This window comes from Narcine bancroftii, chromosome 13 (genome assembly GCF_036971445.1).
Source record: "Narcine bancroftii isolate sNarBan1 chromosome 13, sNarBan1.hap1, whole genome shotgun sequence".
NCBI classification, from domain to species: domain Eukaryota; kingdom Metazoa; phylum Chordata; class Chondrichthyes; order Torpediniformes; family Narcinidae; genus Narcine; species Narcine bancroftii.
Window position 1 is genome coordinate 12,654,871 of NC_091481.1, and position 16,307 is coordinate 12,671,177.

At 39.7% G+C, this 16,307-nt stretch overlaps 1 protein-coding gene across 7 annotated transcripts in view; it reads right to left on the reverse strand.

Moving 5' to 3' along the window:
* Positions 1 to 1,148: 1,148 nt before the first annotated feature.
* LOC138748576 (interferon regulatory factor 6-like) overlaps positions 1,149 to 16,307 on the reverse strand; it is a 41,859-nt gene continuing 26,700 nt past the window's right edge. For 6 of the 7 annotated variants that reach the window (XM_069909001.1, XM_069909003.1, XM_069908997.1 and 3 more), the window contains 8 exons: positions 15,883 to 16,081; positions 15,346 to 15,574; positions 11,591 to 11,625; positions 10,490 to 10,529; positions 9,463 to 9,753; positions 8,329 to 8,721; positions 4,042 to 4,160; positions 1,149 to 3,033 (listed from right to left, as the gene is read on the reverse strand). In XM_069909001.1, the coding sequence (XP_069765102.1) occupies positions 2,836 to 3,033; positions 4,042 to 4,160; positions 8,329 to 8,721; positions 9,463 to 9,753; positions 10,490 to 10,529; positions 11,591 to 11,625; positions 15,346 to 15,574; positions 15,883 to 16,056 (1,479 nt within the window). In that variant the 5' untranslated portion in view covers positions 16,057 to 16,081 and the 3' untranslated portion in view covers positions 1,149 to 2,835. The remainder of the gene's footprint in view (positions 3,034 to 4,041; positions 4,161 to 8,328; positions 8,722 to 9,462; positions 9,754 to 10,489; positions 10,530 to 11,590; positions 11,626 to 15,345; positions 15,575 to 15,882; positions 16,082 to 16,307) is intronic. The other variant, XM_069908998.1, reaches the window with a different exon arrangement.

Here is a 16,307-nt window from a genome sequence, read left to right on the forward strand (position 1 = left end):
TTTGGCACTATTTAGTTCAGACTCCTGCTGAACAAGAGTATATGGCATAAAATGAATCCCCTTGTAACAGCCTTCCTTCTGAATGTCCAACCCTGACGGACCATTACCACCCACTGATCATTCAAATTGGGAAGAGTAGGACCAACCAGAGTGCAATGAAAATGTTTTTCTTTGTTCAGCAAAAACCCTTTTCTGCTTCAACGCCCCCCCCCCCACCAAAAAAAACCAAAAATACCAGATGTCAGTGACAAAAAAAAGGGGAAGTTGAGGAATTCCCCATGTGCAATAAGGACTTGAAATTTTGTTTACAGCAGAAAGTAGATGAGCAACACCTAACAAAACCATTTTGTAATATAGGGAGGGTAAATGCAAGCCCATCTTTCCAGTGGGTGTCACTTGCCATTCACTATTTCACAATTTGGGCAAATTCAGACCTCAGCCACATTCATAATGACTGGTACATTTTTGGATGTGAGGAATGCACTTTGGGTTACTGCAGAAGTTAGTAAAAGCAGATTCAACGGGGTAGGCTAGGTAGACCATAATGGATTCACCCCATAGCTACATGGAAAGGACAGTTGGCTCTTCAAGCTGCTGCTGAAGCTACATGGTTAACTCAACCTAATGTATATAATGACCTGACAAAATGCAAAACCCACACAATGTCACATTCTAAGAAGATTGGATAATTTGGACAGTTTAATTCAAGAACTGGGATTATAGAATTATTTAATTTATGGCACAGGAGAATCCAGCTTATGCCGACAGTGATAGGAAAGAAACGAGATGTTTTGTAATCCCATTTTCCATCTCCTGGACTAAGGTTTCAGATGCACTTGTTAAAATGCAGTTGAGGGTACCTGCTAACATTCCAAATACTGCTTCTTCCCTCTCTTCCTCTCCCCCCAACCCCCCCCCCCCCCACCATCAGATTTCTGAACTGTTTAACGTGGACACTACCTCACTTTCTTTTTCTCTTTTTAGCACTTTTTTAACCTTGTACAGTACAACTGTGATTATCCAAAATGGTCAGGACTGGGCCCATTTCGGATAAACTGTTTTTTCAGAGAACCAGTCAATTTTAAAAACAGTCCAGTAGCAACAGCAAATCACTTTTAACAGTGTTTAAACAACAACAAACAAGAAGGTAAGGCTTTTTAAGCATTAAAATATTTAATTCTCACCCAAAAAAATGCTGACCACAGCCAATCACCGACACTTCCCAACGGGGCCCTGCTCGTGCCGAGATCCTGAGGGTCCTGCTCTTGTCTGGGAGCTTGAGATCCCCGCTGCCACCGGGAGGCTGAGGTCTGCTGCTGCTGTCCCCAGAGGTCCATTGCTTTTGCTGCCAGGAGCCCGAGGTCTGCTGCCGTCGCCATCAAATACCTGAAGTCCAAGGTTAGTTCAGCTCCAAAAAATTTTGGATAAATGAGGATTTGGGAGAATCTGATTTTGGATAATCGGAGTTATACTGTATTTATGGAATTGTAATTCACACCAATTTTACACCTGTAATGCGTAATACTGCTGCCACAGAGCAATAACTTTCGGCAAAAAACCTGATTCTCAATCAGACCATCAGATAGTGAGTGTCAATTACCCATCGTATCAGCAGAGAAAAACCCCAAAATAGGTTGAGAATGGCTGGCCTAAATCACAGAAAGGTTTCTGTGACACAACAGGATCTTCTACAAGTGGGAAAGTGGAGCCAAGGAAAAGCATATAGTGTTTGACAAGTGTGAAATGTTGCCAGGGTCCAACCAGGGCAGGACTTACACAGTGAACACTAAGGGCTTTGGGAGTGTGGTAGAAGAGAGAGACTTGGGGGACATGAAAATGGTGGGATAGGCAGGTGGTGAAGAAGGTGCTTGGAGAAGATTGTCTTCATTGGTCAGTTGATTGAGTACTGGAGGAGGAGTGTTATCTTAAACTGTACAAGGTTTTAATGATTATTGTGGGCAGTTCTGTTCACTCAGCCATCAGAAAGATGTTGGAATCCACAAATGAACAGAACCAGGGCTGGTGGCTTAAATTACAAGAGTGGCTGAATAAGATGGGATATTATGCAACGTTCCACATCAATCCTTTTTATATAAATTTTATCCTCAAGAGATAGATAATCGAATTTCATTAACTGACAAAACTAGAAAGAAATGCATTGAAAAAAAACTTGTATTGCAGAAGCATTCCATCCAAATTTGGAAAGTGTGGCTGATGTGCCAGATATATATAATATATATATATATATATATATATATATATATGTTCTGTTGTTAGCAGCTCTGGTTCTTTTCAAACTTGAAGTCAGGCTAATGATCATGGTAATAATAATTGCCAAGAAGCATGAGTTACAAAATAAATGTCACACAGTATCCCCTCAGTGTTCTGTGAAAGGAATTACACTCCAAGTCCTCAAGAGTTTACAAATCACAATTTGTGCAGTGTGGGATCAGACAATAGAGCACAATTCAGGGTCTTGAAACGAGATTCAGATAAATTTATCAATAAAAAAACATGGAGAAGTTGTCTGAGAAATTCCTCCACTATAGTGCAGTCTGATAGAAGCAGGATGAAGCAGCCCTTTCTTAGAGGAAAGTCAATAAACCAAAGAGGCAGATGCACAAATACATGCTGAGGAATCGGTGCTCTTTCAAACTATAAACTCAGCCAGTGCCAGCACAAGGTGTGTGATGTTTAGGTGGTTGCCTTGGTCTGCCTGTATTCAAACTCTTAATCTTCCCTCTTGAAAGATGTTAGCAGCAGGTTTAGAGCCATGACCCAAAAGCTTGGTAGAAGTCTGGAGGGTTGGTTTCTTCTTCCTGTGGGCTTTGTAATTCACTGTGGGTTACCAGGCTGCATTGGCCATTGCCCATGGCCCTGCTGGGTCTGAAGCAACCGATGGAGTTCCTTAAACTGAAATACCACATTGTCCTTAAGGTCTGGGTTTGAAATCTGGAGACGAATGCTTCCACTGTCAAATGACAGCTCTCCAGAAAACATCTCAAACATCATCCGTGCCACAACTGGAATCACCTAAATGGGCCACCAGAGAGAAAAGAAAAAGATTGAATGTTATGTCACACTCTCAAATTCAGATTTATTGTCAGAGCACATACATGTCATCACATACAACCCTGAGATTCTTTTTTTTCCTGCGGGTGAGGGAGAATTACCGCTTACTGGTAGTGCAAAAAAGAAACCCCAACCCAACATACACATGTAAACAAACTGACTGTGCAATGCAGAGAGAGAGAGAGAGAGAGGAGAGAAATCAATAAAGTGCAAAAGGAAGAATTCTTAAACAAGTCCCTGATTGATGGTTGCAATGATGGTAACAAATTTTACTTTATGAACATCTTTACTGTCAGAATCTCAAGAATCACATCACTGTAATCTCTTAAAGTAAATATCTTACAACACAAAGGTACTGAAGCTGGTTGATGTATGTGGACAGTGATGTTTCACAGGAAGATGGGAAAGGTTCTAAACAGTTGGATCCTTTTTAGGAAAAACATTTAGACAGAAAATTTCTTGGAAGAGAATGTTTGTCGACGTGGTGGTAATGGCACGACTCGAGAGGAGAGATTATAACAATAACTATTTACAGGGAAGTAGGAGCTCTGTAGATGGTGGCCATACCACACCTGGACTCCAGCCAGCCAATCTGTAACTTGTGCATGCGCAGACCCTACCACAAGCGGGTGCCTCCCCTGGACAGTGGAACCCATTAGGAGTAAATCTTTAAAACATCAGAACAAGAAAAAGAAGCCATTTGGCCTTTCGAGCCTACTCCACCATTCAACAAGATCATTGCTTATTTGGTGGTGGATTCAACTCTGTTTGAAATGGAGAATAACATCGGGAAGAAAACGTAAGCATCAGAATTTGTCCTAGGGAGGACGTCCAGACAATACGGCTGCTATTTCACATGAGCTTTTGTGAACAGTCCATCAGCAAGATCCAACCAATCCTGTCCCTCCTTGGTATCCAAACAACAACTAGACCAAGAGACTGGTCACTTCCCCAGCAATATCCCATTACCTGCACCATGATCAGCTTCTTTTCCTTGGGTTTACCATCTGGCCACTCCTCTCCAAAGCAGAGTTCAATCTCATAAAGTGGGGCAACGCTCACCTGTCCCTTCTGGTACATTATTAGTTCTGTGAAATGAAGAAAATATTCAAAGTTAAAGCAATAGATTGGTCAAGAGAAAGCTTGGGTCCTATGCTGTTCTTACATTAGAAGCAACTCTTACTATCCTCTTTCACGTTCAGAGAATTCAAAATTGTGGTTTCACCATGCATCCAGCTTGCTACAGAGGGATACCAAAGGTCTTCTGCAACTTTCCATCAAAAGCTGCTGAGGCAATTATACATACCACACAAAGTCTAAGCTACAACCTACATTTAACTTGCAGAAATGCAAGCTCTCTGTTCTGACGTCTTTCTCCCAGTCACAGACTTTGCCTTTGTTCTTCCTTCATATCCTCTCTCCTTGGGAATGGGAAGAGACAAATAGTAAGAGCAGAGGCAAAGGGGACACTCAGGCTTTCAGGTATAAAAGTTCAGAAGTCATTACATTCTTCAGCAGAAAGCAGGAATGATGAACATGTGGATGAAAAATTGGTGAGAAAAGTCTGAGTTAGTTCTTGTTCTAGAATTACAGTGGATCACAATGTTCAAATCTTACACATATAGCCAGGCTACCTGTGAGATAGTGCGGTAAAACTTAAATTTGTCGCAGAGGAAATTTTACTGTGAAAATTACAATTTCATGGCAACATACTCTTCAGAGAGATTCCACCTAAAAATAGGCAGCTTTTACAATGCAGCTCAGTTTTCAGGAGCCAAATCAAAACAGTTCAGAAGAAAAGACCAGACAAACTACCGGTTAACATTTTGAAGAATAGAAAATTGTTTTTCAGGAAATAGATTCTTATCCTTTGAACAAATGAAAGATAAATACAATATAACTCAAGATACAGCGCTGGCATATTACCAGTTGAGATCTTACTTGAAGGATAAATTAGGAAGCAGTTTGAGTTTGCCAGAGAGAAGTAACTTTGAATATGTGATTACAGATACAATGATAATCAAAAGATTTATAACAAATATGTATATTAAACTGCAAGAAAAGGAGAATGAGGAAACAAATGGTAAAACTAAACAAAAATGGGAACAAGAGTTAAATATAAAGATAAAAAAGGAAACATGGGAGAAGTTATGCTCTGGAACGATGAGAAATACAATAAATACGAGGTTACGTATGATACAATATAACTGGATGCACAGGCTATACATTACACCTCAAAAGTTAAATAAATGGGACCCAACAGTATCTGATAGATGTTTTCGATGTAAAAAAGAAATGGGAACAACAATTCATGCAATCTGGACATGTGAGAAAGAAAAATTTTGGGAAGATCTAAATCAGATATTAAATAAAATAACAGAAAACAATATAGCAAAGAATCCTGAGATCTTCCTCCTAAGTAACATAAAAAACAAAGAATTTGGAATTGATTTGGAGGATGCACAAAAAAGATTTGTTAAGATAGCTCTAGCCGTAGCAAAAAAATGTATTATGTCAACCTGGAAATTGGAAGATAATTTGAAAATACAACAATGGTATATAGAAATGAATAAATGTATTCCATTAGAAAAAATAACATATAGTTTAAGAAATAATATTGAAATATTCGAACAAATATGGGAGCCTTACATTAAACACAATAGCGAAAACCTACCGGGGACAATCACTACCTAAGTTAACGGAAGGAAAAGGAAATGAAAAGAATGGACTCAGTGGAATTTCTGGTGTATTTTTATTGAATGACAACATTGTCTGACTGGTTTAATGTATCCTAGATTTTATACCTTAAATGGATGGGGGGGGGAGGTAGGGAGGGTGGGATGGGAGGAGGGAGGGGGGGGGAGAAAATGGCACTGTATATGTGTGAAAAGGAAAAAGTATGTATCATGGTTAATGTGATTTATGGTGTGAAAAATAAAAAATAAAAAAAAACATTTTGAGGGAAATCTAACAGAGGCCATGCAACAACAGCTCTCAAAATGTTTTGAAATGAATTAGTTCATCCATTGTTGGTGCGACTTGTTTGATGAATTAATGCTAACTGAGGACAGTCGGAAGCTTCTAGCATTGTCTGGATAGGTGGGGCAGGGTTTGATGCATTGCTCGAATGCTGCTGCTGCCAACTGCCAACCATGTCGCATTCCAAACTAACCTAGAAGGTGCACTCGGCCTGCAATGCAACTCCCAGTGAAGGCTGCCAACTATTAAGCCAAACTAATCATTGAAAGGAGAAAAAAAATACTTTCAGCATTAAAATGTTGAATTCTAATCTTTGTTTTAATGGCCTTACCGCTCCACTTCTGACCCCCCCCCCCCCCCCCCCCCCCCCCGCCCCAGGGATTCCTGTGCTTCTCCAACCTGAGACCTGATGATTTTAATAATTCTGCTGCTGTTTGTACTTTCACCTAAGTTAGCCCAAAGGTCTGGAAGTTTCACCCTAAATCTCTTCATTTCTCTCCTGCTCCCATTTGAAGACTCATCTTTAAATTCTAACATCTTATATAGCTCACGCTGCTTCTGTGAAGCACTTGACATCTTTTAAGCGATGGATGTGATAGGATACCAGTTCTGAGGAAAGTATACTCACTTGAAATTGTTTTTCTCTCCACTGCCTGACCTGCTGGGTATTTCCAGCATGGTTGGCAATATTTCAGAATTCTAGCATAATTTTGGATTGTATAAATAAAAGATGATGTTGAGAGTTTTGATTGCAACATTAAGCTAAAGCACCATCGGTTTATTCAGGTGGAATTAAAATATCCAATGGTATTTGATACCTCTTCAAGGTAGAGAAATTGAACAATTCTCTGCATTGAAGCCAATAGTAAACCTGGAATCATCACTGAAAATGGATTATCTGTTCATTATCAATGCTGTTTGTTGGATCGTGCTCAGAGCAAATCTACTGCATTTCCAGCATTGCTAGAATGACCAGATTTCAAAGCAATTATTTAACTACCTGTAAAGTTTGGAGTGACCCAATATAAATAACTTAATTTATTTATCACAACACACCAGGACACAATTTGGTGCATGGTGGATCCCAGTAGAGTAATCCCATCAGCTCTATTGCCCCTCTCCTTATTTCTCAGGACCCTTACAATTTATTCTCTGTCACATGCTCATCAACACCCATTAGGCCTCCTGTCACTTATCTGCATTACATAGTAATTTAACAGCAGCCAACCTACTGACCATTTTTAAGTTGTGAGAGGAAACCTTCATGCTCTGCAGAACCCTAAGCAGTCATGGGGAGAACGTACAAACTCCAGACAGACACCAGAGCCTATCTTTGGTGCTGAGGTAGCAGTTCTAACTGCTGAGCCATCAGTTGTGAAACAAGCTTTTGATCCATTTGCAAATGCTCTGCTGGTGCAAAAGAAAGTTGTTATAATGATTGTTACAATTAGCATTCTGGCTGGTTGCATCACTGTCTGGTACGGAGGGCCAATGCTTAGGAGAAGAAAAAACTCTAGAGGGTTATTAATTTAGCCTGTGTCATCATAGACATCAGTCTTCACTCTATCAAGGACATCTACAAGATGTGGTGTCTTAAGAAAGCTACCTTGATCCTCAAGGACCCCCACCGTCCAGGCCATGCCCTCTTTAGTCTGCTACCATCGGGAAAAAGGTAAGGAGCCTGAAGATTAGCACTCAATGGCCCAAGGACAGCTTTTTTCCCTGCTGCTATCAGAACCCTGAATGAACCATAGGCCTGGCTTAAATTTTTTAAATTTAAATCTAATTTTAAAAAAAATGTAGACATACAGTATGGTAATAGGCCATTTCAACCCCTGCATCCATGCCACCCAATTTCCAAATTTAGCTTCATTAACCTATGCCTCCAGTACATTTTGAATGGTGGGAGGAAACCAGAGTCCCTGGGGAAAACCCACACAGACATGGGAGAGCATACAAACTTCTTACAGACAGCGTGGGACTTGAAATCCGGTCCCGATTGCTGCCGCTAACTGCTAATTATGCTTTACTTTTAATTTTTCTTGCAGTATTTTTATTTAGTTTGAAAGGTGGTTTATATCAACATTTGCACTGTTATGCGGTCGCAGAACAATTAATTTTGTGACACGTTCATGACAATAAATTCTGATTCTGACATGCAGCCACTGGAGATCACATTGCTGAAGTTAACCAAAATGGGAACTATTCCATTCCCACAGTAACAATCCTTAACGTGAATAACAGACATATATTAACTTTTAAAAGGAGTCAACTCACCACTAAGAAAGTTCTCTAAACTAAAAAGCTTGATCTTCTTCTCCCTCTCAATGGGGTTAGGTCTGGATGTTCCATTGGCACAGGGTCCTGACCAATACACTTTACATTGGCATAGACGGATGGCGTAGATATCCTGCCCATGAATCTCCAGGATCAGACCCCGGTCCATGACATCCAGCAAGTGGTTTGTGTAAAATCGTTGCTTCTCATGGGACACCTGGTCTGTGCTGGGGAAACGGACCTGCTCCAGGGTAATGGGTCCAAAGAGCTCCACTTGGTCTGCGATGGGGCCGAGATCACCATAGTACAGGCGGCAACCATGAGGGTTACTGACAGTGATCAACGATCCCATCTGTTTGCCTCGATACTGGAACTTCACATCCAGATCAGTGACTATCAAGAGGAAGAGACAGAACCTGAGTTAGACCACAGACTATTCTGTAAATACACCCAAATCTTTGTTCAATACAATAATACTGGAGGCATCAAATGTGGCACAAAAATGATCAATGACAAAAAAATATGGTGCAAATTGCTGGTGGAAAATAACTTTACCACACATTTGAAGAGCAAGTTGTCACAGACAAGTGTCTGTGTGCATGTCCTCCCCATGACTGCTTGGGTTTCTGCAGAGCATAAAGGTTTCCTTTCACAACTTAAAAATGTGTTTGTCAGTAGGTTGCTGCTACTACGTAATTACTACGTAATGCAGGTAAGTGACAGGAGGTCCAATGGGTGTTGACAGGTACATGAGAGAGAATAAATTGTAGGGTACTGAGAAATAAGTAGAGGGGCAATGAGACTGATGGGATTGCTCTGCTAGGACCAGTAATGGACATTAGATCCTTTTAGTTATTCAGTAAGGGTAATAGAGATACTGTGACATTCAGTAGGAAACAGCGATAGAATAACAGCCTTGAGGATTTTTACAGTATATGATAAAAATCAAGCGGTAGTATTAATAACAGTTCGTCACTGGCAACCAGGTCAAAATTCCCTTACCAAATTCTTTTGAAGTATAGTTTCTCTTAAATGCCGAATATGAAGTACCTAAAGTCTTGGAGAAGGAAGTTTATGTGAATTGCTTAATTTTCCCAAATTGGAGGAAGCCAATAAGGAGAAACAGTAACTTACGTGGCAGAGAGTTGATAAACATTTCAGACGTGGTCAGAGATGGGAACTGATCCACTTGTTGCAGTGCAAGTGCATCAACAGTTCCCTGAGCAATTTGCGTAACATTTGGTTGAACAAGCCCTCCATGTGCGATGTTAGACTGAGAGAGTTCACTGTGATCAAGGTTTGATTGAGGAAGATCTCCTTGTGAGAGTGTTGGGTTTGAGAGCCCTCCATTCATACAGGAATCAGACAATGCAGTCTCCTGTTTCGGCCAGGTCTGGGCTGGGTATGGTGGTAGGCTGGCATTATCTAGTACGAGAAAGACAAAACAAGAAAATTGAAAATACACCACTTTAAAGTAATGACTCAAAAGAGCATTGCATCAGACAACAGCCAAAGAGAACACTTTCATCTGAAATGTAAAGGGAATTTACCTGTATCTAACTTATGTTGCAACCTATTTGAGGGACTTTAATGGGACAATGAAGAGAGTGTTGTTACCCTACATCTAACTCACGCTGCATCTGAACCAGGAGTGTTTGAGAGGGAAAATAACATGGTGATGCAGCAGTTAGCACTGCTACCTCAGGTCCAAGGACTCAGTTCAATCCTCACCTTCGGAGTTTGCACATCCCTGTGTGAATGTAATAAAACATGAACATCTGCATGCTTTGAAGAGAGCAAAGGAAAACTTCTTAAGGGTAGGTATCCTGTGTGAGTGTGTCAGCTTCATCCAAGGACTCTGGTTTCTCTCTGCTTCCTAAAAGTGGGCTGGTAGACAAGAGAACTAAAGTAGAATGAGAGGGTAAAAGCTGCAGGAAAATAAGTAGACGGAAGTGGTCTCTAGCGGAAGCTTTCGTATGCAACCCAGGTTGCACCTGAACATTTGGTGGCAAAATGTGTGCAGAGTGTACAGTTTGACACTTAGGAACATTTGATACTAGTAACACTAGATACTAGTAACCTCTCACCATCTCATAATGATAAATTATTCACCCCCCCCCTCCATTTCCTCTACCATGAAAAAAAAGGCATTCATTCTCACCTTCCAAGGTCATTGATGGGAACAAAGCTTGCAGCTGATGCTGTGAGGAAAAAGAAACAGAATTATTGTTAAAGGTAACCCAAGAAAACTTTGCAAGTGTCACCCAGTAATATCATATAATGCTGGCTTTAGGATGGTCCTTGAACGTTAAAAACTAGGGGTTGTCTTGTATGAACCTTAACATCAAAGTCTCAGTGCTCCCCCGCACCAAGTAATTAATGGCAGTGAGTCAGCAAATACAGCCAATCAAAACCAAGGGAGATGGTAGAAGCAGATATAGCAGCATGATTAAAGAGACACCAAGAACTGGGAAGGAAAATAAGAATATGGACCTCGTGCAGGCAGATGGAATTGGCATTATGGTTGACACAGACATGGAGGCCAAAGGACCTGATCCTGTGCTGTACCATTCTACACCAGGAGTCCCAGTTCTAGTCCTGTTGTTTGTGACTGATTTTGAGAGTAGGGCTGGAGGCATTGGAATGAATGGCATTGATGCACCTGGTCCAGAAACAGCAGCAAGTCATTCTGCCCAAGAGTATCTATTAATAAAGTCACTGGTGGTTGACACCTTTACACCACCAACCTGCCTTTATGTCATCGTCCACTGATAATCGATCATTCTTCATCTAGAACTTCAGTTATTTCCAACATTCATAGGCACTCAAGAGAAAGAGTTCCTGATTTTCTTTACCTTTTGAAGAAATTAGTTCTGATATCACCCTTGCTAATTTTATTATATCCCATTGTCCTGGACACTCTCTGAAATGGATATATTTTTACTGTATTTCCAATCAATAAACTATTTTTTTAAAGTCCGTTTCTGGAAAGAGTTCATTTTCAGATAAGGAATTAGAGGGATTCTACTCCCAGAAAAGTAAACTTCAGAAATTAGAAACAGAAAACCAAGGTTAATGGGTTACATTGACCTCAAGCATTAACTTGGTTTCTCTCTCCACCCTCTCCCAAGAAATCCAGCATATTCTGTTTTTATTTCAGATTCCCATCATCCACTGCATCACTTTTGGCAGGATTTGACTGAAAGCTAATTTCTATCAGTCTTGTCTCATCACAGAACTTTGCACTGGGAGTTGAACGTACCTCATCCTCATCATCCCATTCGTAGTCATTAGTCTCTGAGAGGAAAGAGAAAACACACAAGATAATAGTTAATAGTAAGTTGCAGACAATGCTTGTTCCCGATAGCAATTTGAATTCAGCCAGAGGATTGAAACCAGACTCACTGATGAAACTCTTATTTCTACTCATCTGAGCACTTCCAACAAGTTGAGTTATAATTTCCTTTGTAAAAATAAGGAACTGACCACTGATAATTGGATTTAGGTTTGGGGAGATGATAGCAGGCATTCCTCACAAGCTCTCTCAGCAAATCGTTGCATGGGCCGAACTAGGCAGACAATGCTGGTCTGCAGGAAGTCGATCAATGATTATGAATCAATGGAAGGAACTCAAGAGTACTCTTTTGAAGGAAATTGAATATATGCTAGGAAAAAAAACGCAGTGAGAATACTACTGATGTTAAAGTGGAACTTTGGTTGTTTGAAAACAAATACGAATAGTGCCGCACAAACAAATCTTTAATCATTTTGCAAAGCATGAGAACTCCTTTACAACAACAAGAACTGCCATGAGTAACTAGTCTCGCCTCAACAGTGAGAATGTAAGTTTTAAATTGTTGATTGGAAGAGAGAAGCTGGCTGCATTCCTTTCTTTCTTGTTATCAACTAGAGCCAATAATGACTTTCTTATTTCGTAAGGTAGTAAAAGACTATAAACCATTGGGTAAGGGACATGACCCTGATTAACAAATCCCAAGAGAATTCTGAAAAATATTTACTTGTGTGGAGCAGTTTGTTTGAATGTTCTAGAAACCTAGGGTTTGGAAAGTATAAAAGACATGATTTGTAAGCCACGAGGCAGTCTCTTCTTGCTGTAAAATAGTTTTCATTTTACAAAGTGATTAAAATCATGTACAACTGTATTTGTGTATGTTTTCAAACTTCAGAAATTACAAACAGAAAACCAAAGATCCAATTTAATTTTTTAGACATACAGCACGGCAATAGGCCATTTCAGCCCACTAGTCCGTGTTGCCCAATTTACACTCAATTAACCTACACCCCTGGTACATTTTGAACGGTGGAAGGAAACCGGAGTAGACACAGGGAGAACATACAAACTCCTGACAGACAGCGCAGGATTCAAACCCTGATCTCGATCGCTGGCACTGTAAAGGAATTGAACTAACCACTACGCCAACCGTGTCACTCCCAGCAGGAGTATGGTGCAAGAGTTGTGGGAATGAGACCAATTGGGTAACTCTTTCAAAATGTCAGTACATATGTCAAGTGGCCATTTCGGCACTGAATCATTTAATGATTCTCCAAGAGACTTCCAGCTCACTTTTGAAAGAATTATAAAAGAGGTTTTACTTTAAAAATCAGTTCAGGAAGCAATAGGGACACAACCAAATAAAACTGGAGCCTAGTCAAAAATCTCACAAAAACTGAAACTGGCACTTGTTCATTATCCAAGAGTAAGCTGGAGAGATGGTGTACAGATTCATAATGTCTGATACAATATCCTGCACACTCACATCAATGCACAATGGTTGGTTTGCATTTACATAGAACATTACAACACAGTACAGGCCCTTCAGCCCTCGATGTTGTGCCGACCTATATATTCTTACCAAAATAAACCTAAACTCTTCCTACCTCGTAACCTTCTATTTTTCTTATATACATGTGCCTGTCTAAGAGTTTTTCAAATGCCCTTACCTCCACCACCATGCCTGGCAAGGCATTCCAGGAACCCACAACTATCTGAGTGAAAAACTTACCCCTGATATCTCCACTTTCCTCCTTTCAAATAACTCAAATATATACAAGGTTAAGAACTACACAAATAAATTACTATATTTGGACAGTAACAGAAAGAAAAATTGTGCATGTATATTAGAGGTGAAGATGGAAAGAGAGAGGGAGGTGATGGGAGAGGAGAGAAAGATAGGCAGAGGGGCAGACAGCTAGGGACTTGCATTGATGCGTTTCTGTGCATCTTTCTTGAAATTACCACTTTCTACTTAGTACTGTAATAGATTTGAGTTAACCTTTAATTTAATGTTAAACTATATTTCTTTTATAAAAATGTCTTAGTAAAATAGAGTTAAAATATTGTATCTGTATTCTTAGTAAGTTAGCTGTGGGTTGGTACAGGGTCACAAACAAGTGACAGAACATTTATAGAGAACCATTGTTTTCTGAGAAGAGTGTTCATTCTCGGAGTCACAGCTCTTGAACAGACAGCTAATGGATTTCAAGTGGGTCTTAATTATTCAAGAACTGCTGAGGATGACATCTGTTTTTTAATCAAAACCACTTAAGCCTCTTGAACAGAGATGAAGTCAGAGGTTGTTATGGATATGGAATGGTTTTGAAAAAAGAAAAGAATTTTGGTAGAAATAAAACTGATGGTTATGTGGTTTCAAAGAATTGAATTGTAACTGTCATATGACGGATAAATATATTATCGAATTCAGACATTTTGAGTTCAGTTTTGGAACAGTTCAGCTTTGAGTTCACAGAAGTCAAAACACTGTGAAAAAAAGGGGTTGAAACCTTGTGAAAGATAAGATGTGATTGAATCAAGAGATCACAAATATGGGCAGTATGGTTAGTGTAGCAATTAGCGCAATGCCATTACAGCTCTCGCGATCGGGACTGGGGTTTGAATCCTGTAATGTCTGTCAGGAGTTTGTACATTCTCGGTGTCTGTGTGGGTTTCCTTCGGATGCTCCTGTTTCCTCTCACCCTTCAAAAAATATATTGAAAGTTGTAGGTCAATTGGGTTTAATTGGGTGGCATGGGCTCATGGGCCTGTCATTGTGCTGCATGTTTAGGCAGGCATTGTTGCTCAGATGGAAGGACATTGCTTTGCCTACTCATGCTCAATGGCTACATGACATGTTCAAATTTAGAGAAGATTCGAATTTAAATTTTCAAACATTGTGGGGACCTTTTTATGAATTATTTTCAGAATCTCTGATTTGATATGAATGCAGAAGTTTTGACTCATAAGGAATTATTTTTTCCTTTCCTTGCCAAACAGCTTCATTTTTAGTAGTGGGTTTAGATCTTTTTATAATAAAATATTACTGTAATATAATTTCTTTAATTGAGAATGTGGGGTACTTTGGATGAACTGGTATGATTTAAGTGTAATGTATTATTTTTTAACTTTTAATACGTATTCTTATGTACACTGTATTTTTTGATGTGGAACTTCAATTTCAATAAAATATTGAAAAAGGAAAGAACCTGTCCAAATTTTGGTTTCTCCAATGGACTTAAACAGCATGGAATCCAGGCCACTCAAAACCTAGAAAAAGATTGGTTTTATTGGATTCTCCCTGAATCTATACAATTTATCCCACATATTTTTAGATTTTGCTGGAATGTTGAAGACAGTGAAGAGGTATTTCTTTTTCTCTCACTGGTTCAAAATTTGTGGAATTCAAATCACATGTACAGTGGACTAAATATTAATGACAGATTAGAGAACCAGGTGTACTTAAAAAAAAAAAATTTGGTATTATTCAGACACTATGATTTGGCTGCACCTCATATCTATATCATTTATTGAATTCACCAATGTGCCTTTACAGAGGGAGAGTTGAGCTATATTAAGTTGCTGGTCCAATACCTATAATCTTTAAGCTGCATTTGAAGTAATACCAGAGAAGGAAATAAAAGGTCAATGTACAATGTAAAATCAGTTTTACATTGGAGAGCAGAATAAAGGAAGAAGAAAGAGGGGAGAGCAGGCCTGATTACTCCATGGTTTCCTGCATCCACCACCTGGAGTGATGTTGCCTCGGTTGGACTGCTGAATGTCACACACTTGGTAGATCTTGTAAGGCTGCATCGGGGTTTCCTTGGTACCGTCATAAATCAGTTTAAATTCACGGCTCTTATTGAGTGCGCAGCGGAGGTTTGCTTTCCATTTGGCAGGGTCTGGCCCATCAATCCCCTGATGATATTTTCCTGTCTCCACCGCCCAAGCCTAAGTATGGAAGAAAAATTAACATTACCCGGGCAAAACAAAACATATATAATTTTTCCATCAGCTACGGTCCAAGTCCAATATTCTGGTCTACAGATTAACCATCTTAAGATTTTAGACATCCGTCCAAAAGCACTTTCTTTTCCTGGTGTTCATATTTGTCCAAGTATATCACTAATAAATGTTGGAATATTTACCTACATTGAAGGTGTTATAGAAGTTCAAATTATTTTATTTGACTCAATATGAAACAGATTCACAGCCCTCTCTGATGACTCGGGCACAATCTATGACGATTGCCACTTTACCCTGAAAATGGTGTTGTCGTCATCCTGAGCTTGGATGTGCCTGGTGGCGTGCCGCCATGGGATCTGAAAATGCTTCCGTTGTTCATCTAGCCACAGGAGTCCAGGATAATGCCCACTGTCAACCTGTGCTAGGAGCCATGGTTTTAAACGAATCCTCCGTGGGTGCATGGCCATCACTCGAAGCTCCTTAATGTTCAACCTGAAAGCAAAGGAGGCAGTGGTAATAAACCACTCAAAATTTTACAATAACTCATAATGGGTCTTTTAACACAGTACGACTCCATAAAATATTTTGCAGGACTATTATCAAAGGAAATTTGATACAGAGTAACATTAGGAACTGTTAATTACAATAAACACAATCTTGTTTAAAGAGGAGACATTGAGGAGTTGCTTAAGGAGCTGAAGGCACAGTCATCAATAAT